This window comes from Lepidochelys olivacea (genome assembly GCF_965140295.1).
Source record: "Lepidochelys olivacea isolate rLepOli2 genome assembly, chromosome: 2".
In the NCBI taxonomy this organism is placed as follows: domain Eukaryota; kingdom Metazoa; phylum Chordata; order Testudines; family Cheloniidae; genus Lepidochelys; species Lepidochelys olivacea.
Window position 1 is genome coordinate 12,010,024 of NC_140412.1, and position 19,624 is coordinate 12,029,647.

Genomic DNA, 19,624 nt, shown 5'->3' on the forward strand with positions numbered 1-19,624 from the left:
ATGTTTTACCTCTTCCCAGAGTGTGAGTCACAGAAAGGATGCTCTGCGGGGTGAGAAACATGGGGAGGTCTTCACATGTCTTCTGGGGGAAGCTGATCCCTGCCCTTGGCTCGTGGACACTTGCTGTGTCACAAACACTGCTCCCGGGAAGGAGGAGGAAGCTCTTTGCTGATCAGCAAGTGCTGAGCTCTAGGAACCAGTCCTTGGTGGAAGGGGGAAAGGGGCACTGGATATGCTTAAAGGGGGTGACACTGCATCATCACTGGCTGACATAATATTGGGACATGAAGAGCTGGCACCTTCATGTAACTCTCCTTCTCTACAAGGTGTAGGGTGACCAGACGTCCCGATATTATCGGGACAGTCCCAATTTTAAGACATTTGTCCCGCGTCCTGACTACACATTGGTCGGGACGCCCTTTGTCCCAATAGTGGGGACTGCTCACCATGAGTTACTGCGCGCACCAAAGTCCTGGGGCTGGCAGCGCTTCCTGGGGCAGCTCCCAGCGTCCACCCACCAGCAGGAGCCTGCAATGCGGGTGGCCCCTAGGCACAGAGGTGGAGGGGGTCTCCGCGTGCTGCACCGGCTCCCTACTGCCCAATCAGAGCTTGCAGGCACTGGCAGCGGGCAGAGAGCCCTCGGCCCCCCCACCCCACCCAACCCGACCTGACCCAACCCTACAAGGCAGAGGGCCCTGCTGGATGCTTCCCGGGAGCCACCCCAGGTAAGCACCGCCGGGGCTCCCCACCTCGCCCTCCCCTGCAGGTCCCTCTGGCTCTTAGGGTTGGGGCAGGGAGGCAAGGGGCTCTGTGCGCGTTGCCGGCGCCTGCAAGCCCCATGGCTCCGACAGTTCCCATTGGCGCTTTTCCCAGCCAATGGGAGTCATGGAGCTCACGCTCGTGGCGGGTGCAGCACGTGGAGCGTCTGGAGACCCCCCTCACCGCTCTGACCCTAGGAGCCAGAGACCTCCCAGCAGGGCAAGTGAGCGCGGCCAGGGAAGGGGGCAGGGTGTGGTGGAGTGAGTGTCAGGGTGGGGGGTGCTGGGCTGTGAGGGTGTGGAGGGCGCTGGGCAGTGGGGGAGGTTTGTGTGTTTTGGGGTGCTAGGCAGTGGGGGACTGTTGGGGGTGCTGGGCAGTGGGGGAGATCTGTGTGTGTCAGGGCATTGGGCAGTGGGGGTCTGTGTGGGGTATTGTTTAGTTGTGGTGGTGGGGCTGTGGGGAAGGGCACTGGGAGGGAGGGAGGGAGGAGAAATCGGTGTGTATTGGGAAACTAGCGAGTGGGGGGTTCTGTGTGGGGTGTTGGGCAGCTGTGGTGGGGCTGTGGGCGGGGGGATGCTGGGCAGGGGTGGTGGTGTGCACAGCAGTGTGCATTTGTGGAGGAACTGTGGGGAAGGCGGGGGGGCTCTGGGCACAGTGGGTTCAGGGGGTGCAGGGCATAGTGGATCCGGGGGGTGCTGGGCAGGCGAGCTGTGTGGAGCAGCATGGGCCCACCCCCGACAGGAAGGGGCACGCTGGTAGCACGCCGGGCGGACCAGTGTACCCCATTGCCCCTGGCCGGCCCTGCCCTTCCCGCTGCTCACCTCCTCAACTGAAGGGGTGGGAGGGGGTGCACAGGTGGGTCCCGGCAGTGCTTACCTGGGGCGGCTCCTGGGAAGAGGCCGGCAGGTCCCCGAGGTGAGTGTCAGCTGGGCTGAGTCCAGCAGAGTGTGTGCAGACTGGTCCACCTAGCCCATGGCAGAGCCGAGGAAAGAGGCACCTGCTTCTGCACATGCTGATTCTCCCCAGGGCAGGCCGGGGCTGCACACTGCTGAGCTGCTGCCCAGCTCACTCACCCACGTTGGCAAGCAGGGATTGCACCTGGCGGCGGACATCTGCTCGCTGTGCAGTCGGGGCGCCAGTTGTCCTGATATTCAGGTGACATTTTAAATTTGGGAGTGAAATAGAAAATTAGTCGATTGGGAATGTCCCATTAAACCCGACTGTGACCTGTTATCCACAGGCAATTATGGGTTTTCAGGTTGTTTTCAGGCGTAACGCTGAGGCTGGGACTGGGGGCCTCCCCTCTGTGACTGCGGCTGAGGCTGGAGCCAGAGCTAGAATTGGGGCCCCTCGCGCCCCTGCCTGTAACTGGGTTTGACTTTGCAGCCAGGATCCTGAGCCCCTGTCCGGTGGCTTCAGCCTGGGGCTGGAGCTGGGGCCTTGTGCTTCTGGCCTCGTGGCTTCTGCTGGGGGCTGGAGCTGGGGCCTTGAGTCCTTGCCCCGTGGCTTGTGGTTTGGGCTGCAGCAGGGGCCGTACACCCCTCTTGCAGCTTCCTAGGGCTGTGCGCCCCCTCTCATGGCTCCGGTCGGGGCTGTGCACCTGTGGCTCCCCCCCGCCCGCTCACCCAATATGTCCTGATATTTCACTCTTGCGATCTGGTCACTCTAACATGGTGTTGTGACATTGTAGGACCCCAAATCAATCCCAGGATCTCTAGACCCATAAACATATATGCCATGGCTTCAGAAAATTGAAGGGCTGATGTAACAGTCATTGGGTGTAGCTCCATTGAAGTTCCCTGGTAGGCCCAAAGAGACATCCTGTGACTCTGAATGGATCTCTTCTCTCTTCCTCCTGGGGATTTGGAGAGGAACATCTCATTTTCTTCCTGCACACTTGGGTTTCTCTAGGTGTGGTCCCGCTCTCCTCACCCCACCATGAGGAAGAGGGGATGAATTCTCTCCTACTTTCCCTTACTTCTGGGGGACCCAGAGATTCTCTCAGTGCTGGTACTCTCCTGTGGAGTGCGCCTAGCTCTCTGGGAGCACTGACCACCCCTGCAGCCATCACCCTGCTCCCCCTGGGAGAGAGAAAGCTAGCCTTGGCTAAAGGAGGAAAGTAAAGTTAACTGAAAGGTAAAGCACCTTAGTCTTCCAGGAGTATCTACAGTCTTTTAATCGCAGGATTTTTGCCTGTCTCAAGGAAGGAAAGTGTAAGAAGCAACGTGCCGTCTTGCCAGCATCTCCTGAGTTCCCCAAAGAGTAATTATAAGACAAGTTTCTCCTTCACACACGTCTCAGTCAATGAAGTTGCAGTTCCTTGGGAACCGCAGCTGTTCCCCACTGAAATTCATTACCACGGTTTCATATTCATAAGCGTGAGCAAGACAAGAGGCCTCAGAAGGGCCCTTCTTTGGACGCCAGTGTTAATGCAGACACAGGAAAAGAGCAACTGAAATTTCTTCTGATTTCTTCCACCCCAGCTGAGGCCAGATGTCTCTCGCGGGGCGATCGCCGATACAGTCTGAAGTCACTCCAGAACATACACAGCAGTGGAGACCAGGAGTGTGCAATGGAAAAGGACAGGACCTTTCCACAGGACGCAGTGGTGCCTCACAGAGCAGCCCTGACCGAACTGGGGATGGCAGGAAGCATTGTGCTGCAAGGCACCCAGAGCGAGCGTGCCCACGGGGCCACGCTCTAGGAGAGTGCTGTGTGCCTTCCCCTCTGCAGCCCACCAGCTCTGCTGACGGATGGTGAGGGACCAGGCCCCTCCATGCCCTGCCTCTCCTCAGAGAACTTGCTTTCCATGCTCAAGTTGGAAAATGTCCATCTCAGATCTGTGCTTGCTGAGAGAACAGTCATGTTGCCAGATTTCACACAGCCAAATGTCCCGGGTCTGCAATTGCCTGAAATGAACCAGCCTACATTTCTGTGGAACACTTCTCCACACAAATGTAGGCCTGACTGATAAGTAAGGGGGGGGGGGCAGTGGCAGGCACCCCAAGGGTGAGGATCTCAAATGCTGCCAGATTCTGGCCCTTCTGGAGGCACTTCCTGCATATCCCTTTCCATGTTATAGAACTTCTTCCTTTCCCTTCCAGGCCCAGACCTCAGGTATTTGACATATTAGTGGTGCCTTGCCAATTGTCCATCTCAATCTATCTCTGTCACACACCCGTCTCTGAAAACTCATATCAAACTCCTCCAACAAACGATGACTCAACGGTGCTGCAACCAACTGCCAGGGCCCAATCTTGCAGTTTCAGATGCAGGATCGGGGGCCTTAGTTTTAAATGTTCCAGTTGGGCTCAGTCTTGAGTGCTTCATTCATCTCTCCTTGAAACTGCTGCAGCTTGACCAAGTATTACCTGTGCCTTAAGTGACCATGAAAACATGATGACCCAGATTTGCCCAGGGGGTAACTCAAGTGGAATTAAGAGTGACACCAGAGTATGGTAGGATGGGTAGTGAGAGTGAGTGAGTCAGAGATGGAGGTGGATGGAGAGAGGTAGATTCTAAATGTTACCAACATTGAGATACATTAGTAGTTCTTGTAGAAGTGTGTGTGATTGTCCCAACACTGGCAGGGTTGTGTGACAGTATGCACAAATGAGCAGTGTCCTGGGATGGCGTGAGTATGTGTGTCTGAGGACTGGGAATAGAATAAAGGTCTTATTGTGTTAATCTAATAGATTTTTCTTTCCCTTGTCCATAGGGTTTACCTGGAAACCCTGGGGACAGAGGACCTCCTGGAAAGCCAGTAGGTCATTTCACTTTTAGATTAAATGCCAAACAATTCTGCTCGTCTCCCTTTTATATCAGTACCTCCATATACCCCATCCTTCACAGTGACAGTTAAATGTCGCTTGATTACTGTTCTAATTGGAAGAACAGCTACAAGAACTAAGAGCGAAGAGTGATTATGGTAGCAGCATCTGTGGTAGGTTTGGCTCAATGTAAAAATAATTGAATATGTTATATGTAAATGAAAGCAAAAGCTCGTTACAACATTCTCTTAGTATTTGCATATAAAAACTAATGCCAGAATCTGTATCTTCTACACATGCACTGCCCAGTCCCTCTCTATATTCTGGAATAAACGTAGAATGCCATTGACAAAGACATATTTGACTCAATGAGCACCAGAGAGTACAAAGAAAATCAGTACCATACCACAGGGAATTTTCATGCAAATTTACCTTCAGTGTCTCATTTTATAAAACTACTTTTTAAATTTGTATTAAACAGATTTCTCTTTCCACAGGGTGCCTCCTCCCTGCTTTCTCCTGAGGACATAAATCTCTTAGTCAAGGTACAGGCTGAAATTGCCTTTGTAATGAGATTGTTTTTTGCTTTTAACTTGATGACTGATGCTGCGTTACAGAGATATGTCTGAACTGTCAGTGCCAGATGTGCATCTGAATATTCTAAACAGCCAGATTTGCAAGCAATTTGCAGTTCGTAGTCACATTGTCAGCTGGTGCCACTGGGGACATGTTAGAGCGCAAAGGGGGCATGGCCAGAGTTAGATACACTCCAGTAATCTCCACCAGTGTAATGACCTACAAAGGGCCCTTACAAGCTGGTGTAAGTTAGAGCAGCCCCGAGGTTGCTGCTCTAACTTTTAGTGGGGCCTGAACTGTCCCTCTGAAGCGCTGGCATCAAATATTTTCAAGCATAATTCCCTAAAGATAGGCTTTAAACGCCACTGAAAGCATCTAAATGGGGGAAGGGATAGCTCAGTGGTTTGAGCACTGGCCTGCTAAACCCAGGGTTGTGAGCTGAGGGGGCCATTTAGGGATCAGGGGCAAAAATTGGGGATTGGTCCTGCTTTGAGCAGGGGATTGGACTAGATGACTTCCTGAGGTCCCTTCCAACCCTGATATTCTATGAAATAAAGGGGCCCAATTTTTAAAAATGCTGAGCACCTATGTCTCCTGCTTAAGTCAGTTTGAGCTGTAGATGCTCAGTGCCTTTTGAAAATCAGTCTACGTTTGCATGAGGTATCTAACTGGGGATGTATGTGCCTACCATTAAGCACCCACATTTGAAAATGTTGGTTTGTAGGTTGGCTTTTGCTGTCCATGAAGATGATTTCATGGGAAATGATTCAGTATTTGACACTGAGCAGCTGCTAAATCTTTGCTGATGGCCATGGGCACAGTAGAGAGATTTTTAAGCAGTCTAGGGACCTGGCAAGAAATCTTTACCTATTGATTAAGAGGCACTGAGAAATGAACTGCTAACTGGCCTCCTTCTTAGAGCTGAAAAGAGCAGCCCTCTCGAGTTACTACCTTGAGATGAAACCTTGTATTCACACAGCATCTCTTCTCAAAAGACCCCAAATATCTTTACAGAGAGTGCACTGTATGAAGATGTTTTGTATTACGGTAACCCCTGGAGACCCCAGCTGAGCTCAGAGCCCCATTGTTCTAGGGGCCATACACACACAAAGTAGGAAGCAGACCCTGGTCTAAAGTGCCTATATTCTAAGTCAGACAGACACCCAAGCAATAGCAGGGAAAAGAGAGTCAACGTGCATTGCCCAGGTCATACAACAGATCCCTGGCACAGCTGGGGATAGAACCTAGCCCTCCTGGCCTATCCACTGGACTGCACTGCCTCTCTGTATACTGGGCTCACTTCACCCACCACTGAAACAAGGCCAACCCTCAGGCAGAAATGCTTGGAATTCTGTATGCTTGCTGGGTGTTTTTTGAAATAAAGAATAATGTAGTGAGCTGACACTTCAAAGGACAGTTGAGGGAGACAGAGCGTAATTCCCCATGATGAATTTGGCCAGGGCACTGTAGCACACATCTGCTTTTGCAACAAATACCAAGAGATCTTTCATGACCACAAGTGGGCAGCACTTCACTTCTCTGTTATTCCACAGTGCCTGCCACCACTCTGCTGAACATAGGCTCAGTACTGACTATCCTGCTTTCTCTAGGGGTGGGAAGACTATAGCATGAACTCTCCCCCAAAATTAAGGACCATCAAAAACCTCACCACATTCCGCTAAAAGTGCAAAGCACCTTTCTTTAACCTGCCTTCTTTAACATAAACACATAGCAACAGGTTTATATGTTAAAAACTCCACACTGCATGAGAGAGCAAACAACACGTGACAGATATGTAGTCATATCACTCAATGCACTACTGGAAGGCGCTCAGATACTATGGTGACCAGCGTGGTATAAGAACCTATAGAGAACAGAATAGGAGCCGCTCCCAACTCCCTGCAGCTCCTGGGTTTTCCCTGGACAGCTGCCCTCCAAGCACTGACCCAGCCAAGCTTTGGAGGCTGGATAAGACACTGTTTGGAATCTGTAAGTGAAGAAGAAACAATAGTTTGTGTGTGTTCCTGCTTCACGTTTCTCCTCTCTCTCTCCCCATCAGAATAGGCCTTTCCCCCCATTCTGTGAGCCTGGCTTTGATAGTGAGTTATGAACTACTCAGGTGCCACAACAGTTCTGTGGCCTACCCCTGATTTGAGTGGAGCACAGACCGAGTGGGTACGCCCATAGCACCGCCTTGCTAAAGTCACACCGAGCGACTGTGGGACTGGAAGGGAGCCTCAGTCTCATCCCTAATGCTCTTCTCAGTGTTACCTTGTCTCTTTTAGGATGTGTGTAACGACTGCCCACCTGGCCCCCCGGGGCTCCCTGGAGTGCCAGGCTTCAAGGGGGATAGAGGTGCCCAAGGACCTCCGGGTAGAGATGGCCTGAATGGGAAAATGGTAAGAGAACTGCAATAAGGTTCGTGCTTCAGGATCTCTTTGATAACTGTTTTTAGCCTTATTTTAATATGCCTGTATTTATAGTCACAGTAAGAGCAATGCACTACGTGCTTCATAGACAGGTCTGAAGCCCAGCTCCTGTTACAGCCCCTTTACCCTGCTCTGGTAGCCTGAAGGAGCTTAGGAGGAGGAGGGGACAGATGGAAGGGTGATGGGGCTGGGGGAGTGGATGGAGAACTCCACCCTCCAACAATTTAGGAATCTGCTTTATGTTGGGGCTTGCTCCTGCCCTGAGAGCAGCCTAGAATACAGGAGCCAGCCATCCCTCTTGCCCTGCACCTCCTATACATCCAACGGGAGAGCCTGCTAAAACCAGAGAGGATGTTTCAGCCAGGCGCCTGCAGACAAAGAGAAGAGGCTACACACAAAGGAAGAGAAGACGATGAGAAACAACCAAACCAGGGGGGCTGAGCAGAGGAGAGGAGTACAGTTTTAGTAGCTCAGGGACAGCTGGATGGATTTTCTGTTTGTCAGGAGACAGCCTGTGGGAAGGGGCGAGGGAGTGATTTTTAAGGAGGGGCTTGAAAAGGGGGAGGGTGGGGGCCTGTAAATACATGATACTCGCTGAGAATAAGGGTTGCAGAACTGGATCCCTAATATGTAGGGATCTAAATGGGGGAGGAACAATCGTGGGACTCCACTCTAAATCCACACATGCCATGTCCAATACCCCATAAGAACCCGCATCTCTAACCATCCCTGTGCCCTGATTCTCAGGTCCTTCTCCCGTCCTCCCTCCAAGGCCTACGTGGCTTCCTCTCCCTCTCCATCAGTTTGCATATTATACATAAATTGGCATAGAAGTCAGTGGAGTTACTGGTAGCCTTTGTGCGTCCATTGTGCTTCTGCACATCTCGTGTCATTTCAGATCTTCCGTTTACAGAGTGCCTCTCACCCCAAAGCACTTAAAACGTGTGGGAGTCACTCCTCCTGGCCATTGAAGGGCTGCTGTATTGGAGAGGAACACAGGAATAGTGTAAGACAGGACGAGAGAGGTGCTATATCCAGCTTTAGCTGGGGAGGCACAATGTGTTTCCCTCCAATTCAGCCGAGAAACCACTTATTTTTGTAGAAAGCGGCCTGGGTTGTTTAATTGCCACAAGCAGCCGTGACTGTGGTTGTATATTTTAGCCAAAACAAAGCACTTCTGGCAGCACAGAGCCCCTTGGCACTGTGCTGGGGCAGTGGTTCTGTACAAATGCAGAGGATAGCGTCCCATTGACTGAATCCCTGTACCACTCTCTGCATCCCACCGACTTTTTTTTTTTTGGAAGTCTCCCATCCCAGGACTGACCAGGGTTAGCACCAGTGTGCATATGTACTACATTTGCTACCTGAGTATGAGTATGTCTCCCTCTAGTGGCTGGCGTGTCTTTTGAATAAGAGCCAGCTTTTGAATAAGAAGACATTTTGGTGTTCATGGGTCCCTCTGTTGCTGTATATATGTAATAAGGAGCTTGTCACACAGGCTCAGAGCATCCAGGAAAGCTGGACTGAGTCCTAACTGTGTTAGGCTGCAGAATTGAAAGTTTATCCTTGCAACTACTGGTTCTGCACATGATGGGTGGCTGATCACTTACTGTGTTTTTCTGATTTTGTAAGTAATTAGTGTGATTGAGTGCTCTTTCCTCTTTATTGTAGGGCGATCCTGGACCCCAGGGTCTCCCAGGACCTCCAGGGTTGGATGGTCCAAAGGTCAGTAATTCTCCTCAATTAACATCACCTGGATCGACTCCAGTCTTATGTAGAGCAAAGGCTGAATCAGAATGCAGAGGGGGAGAACTTATGTGGGACTTGAGTGGGAGACAGGCCCTGTGCTACCTTTCTGAATTTCATCCCTGAATCACACAGCTTTCCCATATGCAGCCCAGCAGTGTAACATAGTATCTAGCACCCCCCGTCTCTCTGTTTGCAAAGACCAGTTAGGTTTTGATCCTCCACACAGAATTCGGTCTCAATGGGAGCGTTGTGCAGGCAAAGACTGCAGGATGGGTGCCTTACTATCAATTTGGATCCGCTCACCTGAGGCAGGAGGGAGAGCCCCAGCCCTGGAAATCCTGCACCTTCCTTTCTGCTTGAAAAATTCCTTGCTTGAATGGTTTTGATGTAATGAATGGTTTGGTATGCTGGGGCTACACTGACAATGCACTGAACTGTCAGTCTCCTTTAAATGGCCACAGTTTGTAGCACCCAGTATTACTTGGAAACACATTGAAAGAAGGGCTTATCCTTTTCGCTATTTACCACGTCTCAACCTCATATTCAAGGGTTATTGACAAACACCGAGCAATGCCTGAAGGATTCTAGTAATTTAACATTTAGCGCTCTGGCCTTGTGTAACCTCCATGATCAGTTTGCTCAGAAAGTCAGTGCTTAGTTACGGTTGGAACATTTACAATGGCCTAATTTGAAACAAACCAAAACAAATCAATTGCAATAGAGATAAGGAGTTTCCCCCTAGACTTACCTGCCTTCCAGCACTTGGTTCCAGTCGCAAGCAGTGTCTGCTATTTTAATTTCTTTTTATTTGCAGTTATTACAATGAACAAGGAGTTATACTGATTCAGAAAACTGATTTTACTTCTTGCCATGAAAAGTACAGAAAGGGCAATAAAGGACCAAAAGCAAAAGTGCAGGCGGTTAAGATGGGAGAACATTCTGAGAGAAAACTCAGAAAGCCGCTAGTAACCCAAATAGATGTATGTGTTATAGGTAATTGCTGTGAACACTCAGCAGTCTGAGAAATAACCATTCTCTGCTGTTCAGTCATGCAGTGTGAGGGAAGACTGGAGTGGGAAGACTCAGCATTTGACTAAAATGGTATAAGATTTGAATTGTCCGTATGAACATGAACAACCTTAAATCTAATAGGTGGTCAATATCCCAGTTTGCATTCAGTTCATATATGCACATACCCACAGTCTGCAGGTGCTCAAATAAAATAACAGACAGAGAGTAACTCCATAAGATAGCCAGCTGGTCTGTTGGGACTCCTTCCAAAATGCACGGTAGGGCTTCCCCAGGATTTAAAGTCCAGAGTGTGCTGCTCTTCTGAAAGCCTAGCATGGTACACTCTGGGGTAGAAACACCAAGAACTCCCCAGAGTATAGATCAGTGGAACTGCAGGTCCTTTCTCAGTCAGTCCCTTCCTGCTCCTCTCAATGGCATACATCCAGACATATTTTAAACAGCAGACTGGTTTCCCCCACTTGCCTAACCGTTGTTATATATGAACAATGCTATGTGTTGGGGACATTGTAAATTCTACACCCAGCAATTTAGTCATAAGCTGGGATGTTGGTAAAGTCATATTTTGGGCTCCACAATCTGAGTAGTTTCCATACAATGTTTTGTTAAATTTTTCTGGGGTGTGGGCAAATAAATGTGGGTTAGGTGGACCGTGAGACCCCAATTCAACAAAGCACTTAAGCAAGTGCTTATCTTTAAGCACATATGTAAGTCCCATTGGAGTCAATGAGACTTAAATGCATGCTTAAAGTTAAGCATACGCTAAAGTGCTTTGCTGAAGTGGAGCCTACAGCTGGGAATGTCATAAACCTTAGTAGCTCTCAATGGCTTTGTTTGTTATCAGGGCACTAAAGGAGACCGTGGGACATCTGGGGACACTGGACCAAAAGGAGGACAGGTAAAAGAGTGTGCTTCCCAAGTCATGCAACTGGAATATGCGTATAGGATATAACCGTGACTCCCTCCCTGGAGACATCTACCCTGGCCTCACTGGGGAGAGAGGCAAAGATCCTCAGCACCCCTAACTCCCAGAGGGGGGGGGTAAGAAGACTTGGGCTGGGACCGTCCTCATCAGGATGCCCTCCATTTAAAACCCCTCCTCCCTGCCACCATCATCATTTTCTGTGGAGTGTCTGTAGGCCGCCACGTGGCCTTTATTCCCACCACCATCACCACCACCTCTGGTATCTCCAGGAGGCGTCCAGTTGGCTGCTTCGCCCCTTGTTGGTTTTTAAGGGCTGAGCATTTGGCCTCCTTCCCTGGCTAGTGCACAGGTGAGACATGGGGGGTGGGCAGCCTTTTCAGAATTGGGATGCGGAAGGCTAGCACCATGCTGCTAGACTGTTGCGGTTCTCTCTCATCTGGCACCTGAAAAACCCCAGGCTGTTCATGCTATGAGGGAGTCCCTAGCTACCCAAACTGCTTATCCAAAGAGGTAAGCAACAGGTAAGCAGTTAAGGAGAGGCCGCTGTCTTGTCTGAAGGAGAAACTTGGGGATTTTCCAAAGGAACAGGGATCCCGCAGGAACAGAGGGGAATTACGCAAATGGTGGCCAAAATCAAGCCCAGGTTTGCCATAGGTTTCATGAACCTTACACTGAAAGTGGGCCAGGTTTTTGGTCCAGTAACGAAGCCCCAAAATCCGGTAAGTTTCAAGTTAAACATTTTGCCCAGCTCTCATTTTGCACACCCTTCTGCCTTGGCCTTTCGGTCTTCCTCTCCCGGCCCCTCTACGCATAGAACAGCAGATGCCTTAGGGAAAGTACATCCGCAACATAACTGTGCTTCTTTCTCGACTGACTGCTAACACTGCGAGAATTGCTCAGTGAATATTTCCTTTGCATACAAAATATGCAACTCATGCCAAGCCTGCTGTTACGTTTCTTGACGAGTTATTCAGTCTCCAAAGCCTATGTGTATTAAAGACCTTAGCTACAGCATAAAAGTGCATGCTTTGCAAGCCTAGGCTTCAGTTTGTAATCCCAGGATAGCTTATTTCCTGAGGACCAACCCTTCTGTGTGTTCACTCGTTTCACTGTTATATCACAGCTTCCTTATGACTGCCATTTATTGACCTAATATCTGGGGGAGGTCACTGAAGAGTGAAGAATGATTTAGTTGGGGTTTAGGTCCTGCTTTGAGCAGGGGGTCGAACTAGATGACCTTCTGAGGTCCCTTCCAGCCCTGATTGTCTATGATTCTATGATTCTAAGAAGGGATTGAGACTAATCTAATAGTTGTTTTGTGATTCTGCAGGGTCACCCTGGAATGCCTGGCTTCTCGGGACCTCCTGGAAACCCAGGCCCCGCTGTAAGTTTTCCTCCTCCTTTCCCCCCCCCCCGCCCCATATTGAGAAGTGGATCATCATGCTGCATGTGTGTGTGTCTCACTAATAAGTGTAGCTGCAGACTACATATGCCACAGACTACATATGCCACCTCCACCCATGTCTGTGCCATGTCTTTTAAGTTTCCCAGTGGGTTCGTAATAGACCCTGGAGCATTAAAGAGACCCACAATCCTGACACTTGCTACTTAACGCATCTTGCAGCCATTGCTTTGCCTCACGTGCATAAATTTATGCTCAACTTTGGTTGCTTCCTTTATAGGAAAGGCAATGGGCATGGCATTTTTTTCACTGAGCCCACATGGTAAAAAATATGAGTGCTTCCCATGTAGTAGATGAGGCTGACAGTTGGCTTTAGAAATAGCGAAGGTCAAAAGGGAAAACGTTTGGCTCGTTGACGAGTTAAATGCCACACAAGGATCTTAGACAAGGGTTTCTCAAGTTTTCTCATGTTGTGGACTTCTTCAGATAGGATTGTTCCCCCGGCTATCGCCCGTCACCCTTTCTGGTTCCCCATTCTCCACATTAGCAACGGTGCTTCTTTACATGACAAAAGCATATTAGGATGGTGTTAAAGAGACATGGCTAAAATTGCTTTGCTTGAGTGCATTGTGTGCAGCCACTTACGTCTCTCAAGAGTTCTCTCTTTTCCCTGATCGTAGGACTCTGACAAACCTCCCTTGAAGCCACCCTGGCTTAACCTGGCCAGATCCCTTTGCAGTTTGACCCTAGCCCTCCTAACTGTTTGCAACCCCCCTCTAATCCCCGTGTCAGCAGCAATCTGACCATAGCAGAATTTATATTGCACCATTGCTTTGCCATTGTGACATCAGCACCACCAGAAAGGGCTCGGTGGGTCCGGCCCGGAATCATAGAACTGTTGGGTTGGGATGGTAGCTGGAGTGGGTGCAATCAATCCTGTCAATAGGCAAACATTCATTTGCTTGCCTATTGACACGATTGATTTACAACCTCTAAACCAGGCTATCTAGTCTCTTTGCTTATTCAAGTTATGATTAGGGCCCTACCAATTTCGCGGCCGAGAAAAACATGTCACAGACCGTGAAATAACCCCTGCCCCGTGAAATCTGATGTCCTCTTGTTCCTAGGAGCATCCCAGCAAAGGGGGCTCCTAGCTCTGGCTGGGCTGGGGACCGACAGGACTTGTCCGTCTCCTGCACAGCTGCTCTGGGGGAGGGGTGAGACCAGACCCACCTCCAGGTGCCTCCCGCTGCCACAGCACGCTCTGGGACTGGGCAGCAGCCCCAGAGGTTCCTGCAGCTGGAGGAGGCTTGTGGATTTGGATCCGATCTTCCCATTGCTGCTGGGAGCGCCCCAGCAGGGGGCTCCTCGCTGCTAGTCCGGGCAGGGCTGGGACTTGTTCTTTCCCTGCAGGGCTGCTCTTGTGTATCTCTCTCAGCTGCAGATAGCTCCACACCCCCTCTGAAGGCAGCACAGAAGTGAGGGTGGCAATCCCATGACCCACGTACCACCGGTTTGCGACCTCCCCCCACAATCCCCTCTTGGATCAGGACGCCCATGGTTACAACACCATGAAATTTCAGATTTAAACATCTTGAAAACATGAAATTTACCAATTTTGAAATCATTTGGCTGTGAAATTGACCATAAATACCGTGAATTTGGTAGGGCCATAGGTATGATGATTCCATAGCCCACCTGAGCAGCTTGCCTTGTTGCCAAAGACTTTATAATTCATAAAGTTTCTCATAATATTTAACCTACATTTTTCTTGCTGCAACCTATGCCCACGGTGTCTTGTTCTGTCCACGTTGACGATAGATTGCAAGATTTGCCTTCTGCAGTGTGTGCTCTGAGATATTTCTCCCAGCAGTTCTATTCTTCTTGGAGTTCATTTGGGCACAATAGTTTTTCTAATTACTGTATATTTTCTGGAATGGCAAACAATCTAAAATGTCTGACAATGTATGGCTTGGGAGGCCAATTACGTACAGAGGTTGGTGACTGCTTTTCTGTGATGAATTAATGTGAATGAATGAAAGAAAACGGTAGTGTTGCCAGCTGTGATACTGACTGTGTTGACAGGGATACACTATGAACAAGCAATTCATATTCTTTCTGCTTTGTTTTATTTAGGGACCAGATGGCAAACCAGGACCTGCAGGACCCCCAGGAATGCCAGGGGATATAGTAAGCCATGGGCCACAGTGTTAGCTTCTTTAAAGTGAGGCTGAACTGATGCAAACATGATGATTTCCCCAAGCCTCTCAAGTGCTATCTAAAATGCTATTCATGTTGAATAGGCCATGCTGGAAACTCTTTGTTTCCTTTACTTCTGTGCAATCCAACCTTTCCAGAATTAGAATTCCTGATACAGCTGTGATGTGATGGGAAAACCCTTCAGTGAGCAGGTGGCTTCCCCACTCTTCTCCAAACTCAGTCCACATAAGTTATAGCAGGATAAATCTACTCCCTTCCCGGGGTTTGGTTGTAATCACCAAAGGAACTTAAAATGAAACCGCATGAATCCAGTCCAAGCTTTCTACTCAGGCTTGTCATCTCCTAAGGTTACTCTCAGACCTGCTCAGGAGATTTCAAGAGAGAACCTACTGCCTCTCTCAAATCCATACAGGTAGTGACCCACATGCAACAGTGAATCAGCAAAACACACTTAATATTTCCGAGCAGGATCATCACCCGCTGACACAGTGCTGGGTAATAAGGGTGAAGTGCAAGCGAATCCACAAGGCCTGCTAGGGATTTCGTTATTGCTATCGGTTGTACAAGGAAAGTGCTCAGATACTGAGGTGATGGGTGGCAATAAAATACCCTGAGAGAGAGAATCTGATCTGGTTCTGATTGATCTTATCTTTTGAATCTGGTTGATCTTCATTGCAAAGTGAAACAGAAGATTCCTTGTTATGAATCAATGTCTCTCTTGTTTCCGAGAGGAGGCATCTTGGAGTAACACAGGCTGTTGAGTCAGAATAATGCAGTTGTGTGTAATTATGATGCATTTCTGGAACTGGATTGCTCAGGGTTTGCTAATGAGCCTGTCGCCCCTTGGCCATTTCTTCAACTCTAGCTTTCATCAGTAGTGACCAAGAATTGCTCATCTGATGGCTGTTGTGAGATGAGTTAGCAGTCTTAGTGGAGAGGCCAAGGACCGAGCTTTTCTTTCAGCCGTAACAGGTAGTCAAGGTTGAAGCAGTGTGTGACAGCCTGTGTGCTGAACAATCCCATGGATAAACAGAGGATTTCATTCACAGGGACAGTCAGCTAAACACCTTTCATAACCACCAATTTAATATATACAGACTATAACACGTGCATTGACTGGCTTTTATATTAATGTCAATAGCTCAATGCTGGGCAGAGACTTGCTATGTTGTTATCCGCTTCTTCCCAATTTACACTTTTGAGACCAAATTCATCCTTCTCCTAAGTGGCTGCAATTCCCACTGAAGTCCGTGAGAGTTGCATCTGTTTATCTTGGAGGCTGAATTTGGCCTCTTGTGTCAATAACTGTGAATATAGCAAAGCAAAGTTTGGTCCCTAAGGGAATGGAAGTTTGAATGCGTTCGAGACATGTAGTTCATTTCCCCTCCCAACTCCAGGTTTGCAAAGTGTTCTTCCTTGTGAAGCAGCATCTGAAAAGCTTATCTGAACATTGCCACATCAATGGTCTCTTTACAGGGTAAAGATGGCCCAGCAGGTCCCCCGGGCCCACCAGGACTGCCTGGCCTTCAGGTAAGGGACAATTGCTTGCTATTTCTCATTCAATATGTTACACTTCCTGTAAGCATGTGGACACAGCAAGTGACATTTCTGAGCTGTCTTGGAGTGGATGTGAGATTTATATTGTCAAGTTAACTCCAGATTCACTGGGCTCCATATAGTGTGAGTTCTGGGTCGGGCACCTTCCAGCCAAGTGATAGTTTCCAAAATGGATTCATCTGTTCCTCTTGCCTGACTCTTATTTCCCTGGCAGAGATCTTCCCATAGAGGGCACCAATGTGAGATAATGCCTCCAAGCCTGTGGGCACAGATAATTGTGTCTGCAGTTCATACTGCTACAAGGGATGGGATTTTGTTATGTTCTAGTATCCAGAATGTAATGACCCCCTTTGTATTGGCTCAAGAACAATTGTAGGCTCAGTTTAATATCTGAAACCCCATTGATCTGGCAACGGTGTTGATCTAGTGAGTCTTATCTATCTCTAATGTCTATGGGCCAGATCTTCTTCTGGTGTAAATCAGCATAGTTCATTGAGTAGTCAGTGGAGTGATGCTGATTTACGCCACCTGAGTATCTGGCCTTACGACCCTATCTTTAAGCAGCGTTAGGGATGCTGATAAGGTGAAGCATCATGCATCTGACTCCTCTGTACTTCCCATTCTGGAAGAAGTCTGTGGTGTTGGCAGAGTGTGGGAGTAGAGACCGCGGAGGCTGGACAGAGCTGTTGTTTGTAAATAGCTGAGGTGTGGAAGTGAGAAGGGGGCATCACATGATGCACTGTGACCAAGCAGAGCAGTCATCACAAGCTTCACACTCACAAAGACGTACCCATCTTCTGTATAGCCCCCCGGACTCCCTAATGGATGTTTCATTTACAGGGCATTGACGGCAAGGATGGCAAGCCTGGATCTCCCGGGGAACCGGTAAGGATTCGCGTTGTAAACATCATCATTTCAAGCCGCTAGAGTCAGGCTTTCAGAGCCCATAACTGGCTATTGCTTTTGGACTCAGGAGAGTCTGTTTACATGCATCAAGTTCCCACTGAACTGCCTTGAGCAATCTGTTAATGTGCAAATCTTAGCACCTTGAAAGGAGACCTGGCCCTTTTCTCTGAGGGTATGTGTACACTGTAAGCTGGGGGCGTGATCTTCAGATCGAGGACACATAGCCAAGCTGCCATGCTAAGAATAGCTAAAAATACGACAAGTAGCTGCAGTGTCATGAGCTGCAGGAGGGGCGAGCATGGCTGCAGTGTCATGAGCTGCAGGAGGGGCAGCTGCCCTGAGTACGCACCTAGGGCTCAGCAGGTAGGTAATCAGGGTGGCTAGCCACTCATGCTGCTGCAGGCACACTCCATGGGTAGTGCGTTAGCTCAATCAGAGCTAAGAGGGGCATGTCTCCTGGAGCTCGGACTCACAACTGCAGCTCAAAGTGTCGTCATCTCTGTAGTGCTCCTGTAAATTCTGGAGAGACCCAGGTCTGTCGTGTCATACTCAACCTAGTGAGCCGGTTTTTGCAGCTTGTGGGGCAGGGAAGGGAGTAGGAAATGCACCCTGAAATGCACTTGCTGGGTTGCAGAGTGACAATTCTCCTCCCTTCTTGGATAGGCAGTTTTGTGTTTGATTTCCCCCATTGTTCTTAACTTGTACGCACAGGGAGGAAAAGGACCTGAGCTGGAATTTTCCAGCCAAAGGGCTAGATTAATAAAGTGGACAGGAAATAGCATTCCCCTAGCATATGCATATTACTCTGAGAATGCGCTTCCAGAATCTGTTGCCCCCATCCTCTTCCTGTGATTTGCCAGAATGTGGCAAGCTCTTTCCTTCTCGGGACACGGACAAATACTCAGTGTTAAGGTATTGTGTGGACTGAGCCACTTTTCAGAGTCAGATGCACACAGTTGTGCATAAACAATTGCATGCGCCCAGTTTCTCTGTGTAAATACCCCTTTTATATGTATGCATCAGATAAGCGTGCAACTGCGTGCACCTAGTTTTGAAAATCTGGTCCAGACAGGTACACCTGGCAACAGGTGAGGGGACATCTTAAACTTCCAAAGCCCACATGTCTCGAAGCAAGAGTGGATTTACAGATGGGTGGAGGGTGCCTGGGTTCCGAATGTCCTGTGTGTGCACTCTGATGCAGGTTTTGGGGGAGCATCCCCATTGCATTCACGTGTGAAGACTCGTCCCTAGAACCCTCATGACAACTAATGGGAAAGTGCAGAATCCCTTTTTGGATGATGATGAGGCAGATGCTGGCAATGACAGAACAATATCACAATCTGAATGTGCTTGTTTCCATTAGGGCAAACCAGGAGAACCTGGGCTCCCAGGCCAAGAGGGGGCCAGAGGATTACCGGTAGGTACTACACCAGGTGGTTTAATCCAGAAACTGTCTTATCCTTTACACTGGAAAATCTTTGGGTGGGGATGGCCTTTGCCTGTGTGTGTGCATAGCACTTAGCACAAAAGACATGCCCTGCTGAGACATCTAGGCAGTTCCACAGCATAAAGGATAAAAAATAATCCAAGAAATCAAAGAGGGCATTTCTGGATCTTTTGCCCCCAGAATTCCCTGGACCAGATTATGCAGGTCCTTTGCCTGGAGGTCACGATATAAGAAGCCTTCTGCCCTCCTGGTGCCCCACACACTAGGGCTGCTCACGGATGCAGGCTCTGCGCTCCAGTCGTGCATCCTGGGGATGGGGAGAGGGGAGGCTAGGGTCTCACCCTTTCCCCTACACATTGTGGGCCAGGCACACCAGGAAGAGCAGCTGCACCACCATAGACTCCCCTGTACATTGTGCTGCTAAGGAGCGGGATGGTGCCTCCCCGGGATACAATTCCACGCTGACCAGGCAGTTAATCTAAGGCAAAACTGGCGAGGTTTTAAGGGCACCCACTGTGCATGCACCATTCAGCCAAGGCCTTCCCAAAGGTCCACGCATCTGGCTGTTGTTAATGTCACTCTCTTCTGCAGGGCTTCAAGGGGCACAGAGGAGATGCAGGCCCCCCAGGCGCCAGGGTAAGTAGCATGCACCCCTCTGTGTGTGCTGTAGAAGGAGATGGGTCAGTCAGCCGTAAAGGGGCTTCCCAAAACGATAAGAGAAGATTTTTACAGGCCTTTTTAGCGTTGTGTTCATGAGTTGCTGTGACCTTGTAGGGCTGGGCATTCTGCCTGCCTTGCAGTGGGTGGCAGAGCACAGGGTGGACGCAGCTGGGGGGTGGGCAGTGGCATTACTGG

General features: G+C 49.3%; 1 protein-coding gene across 1 annotated transcript in view; it reads left to right on the forward strand.

The window, feature by feature from the left end:
* COL22A1 (collagen type XXII alpha 1 chain) overlaps nucleotides 1-19,624 on the forward strand; it is a 333,446-nt gene that overhangs the window by 294,766 nt on the left and 19,056 nt on the right. The window contains exons 43-53 of the mRNA XM_084619138.1: nucleotides 4,478-4,522; nucleotides 5,027-5,074; nucleotides 7,391-7,504; nucleotides 9,206-9,259; nucleotides 11,157-11,210; nucleotides 12,568-12,621; nucleotides 14,776-14,829; nucleotides 16,336-16,389; nucleotides 17,257-17,301; nucleotides 18,686-18,739; nucleotides 19,361-19,405. Coding sequence (XP_084475264.1) covers nucleotides 4,478-4,522; nucleotides 5,027-5,074; nucleotides 7,391-7,504; nucleotides 9,206-9,259; nucleotides 11,157-11,210; nucleotides 12,568-12,621; nucleotides 14,776-14,829; nucleotides 16,336-16,389; nucleotides 17,257-17,301; nucleotides 18,686-18,739; nucleotides 19,361-19,405 — 621 coding nt within the window. The remainder of the gene's footprint in view (nucleotides 1-4,477; nucleotides 4,523-5,026; nucleotides 5,075-7,390; nucleotides 7,505-9,205; nucleotides 9,260-11,156; nucleotides 11,211-12,567; nucleotides 12,622-14,775; nucleotides 14,830-16,335; nucleotides 16,390-17,256; nucleotides 17,302-18,685; nucleotides 18,740-19,360; nucleotides 19,406-19,624) is intronic.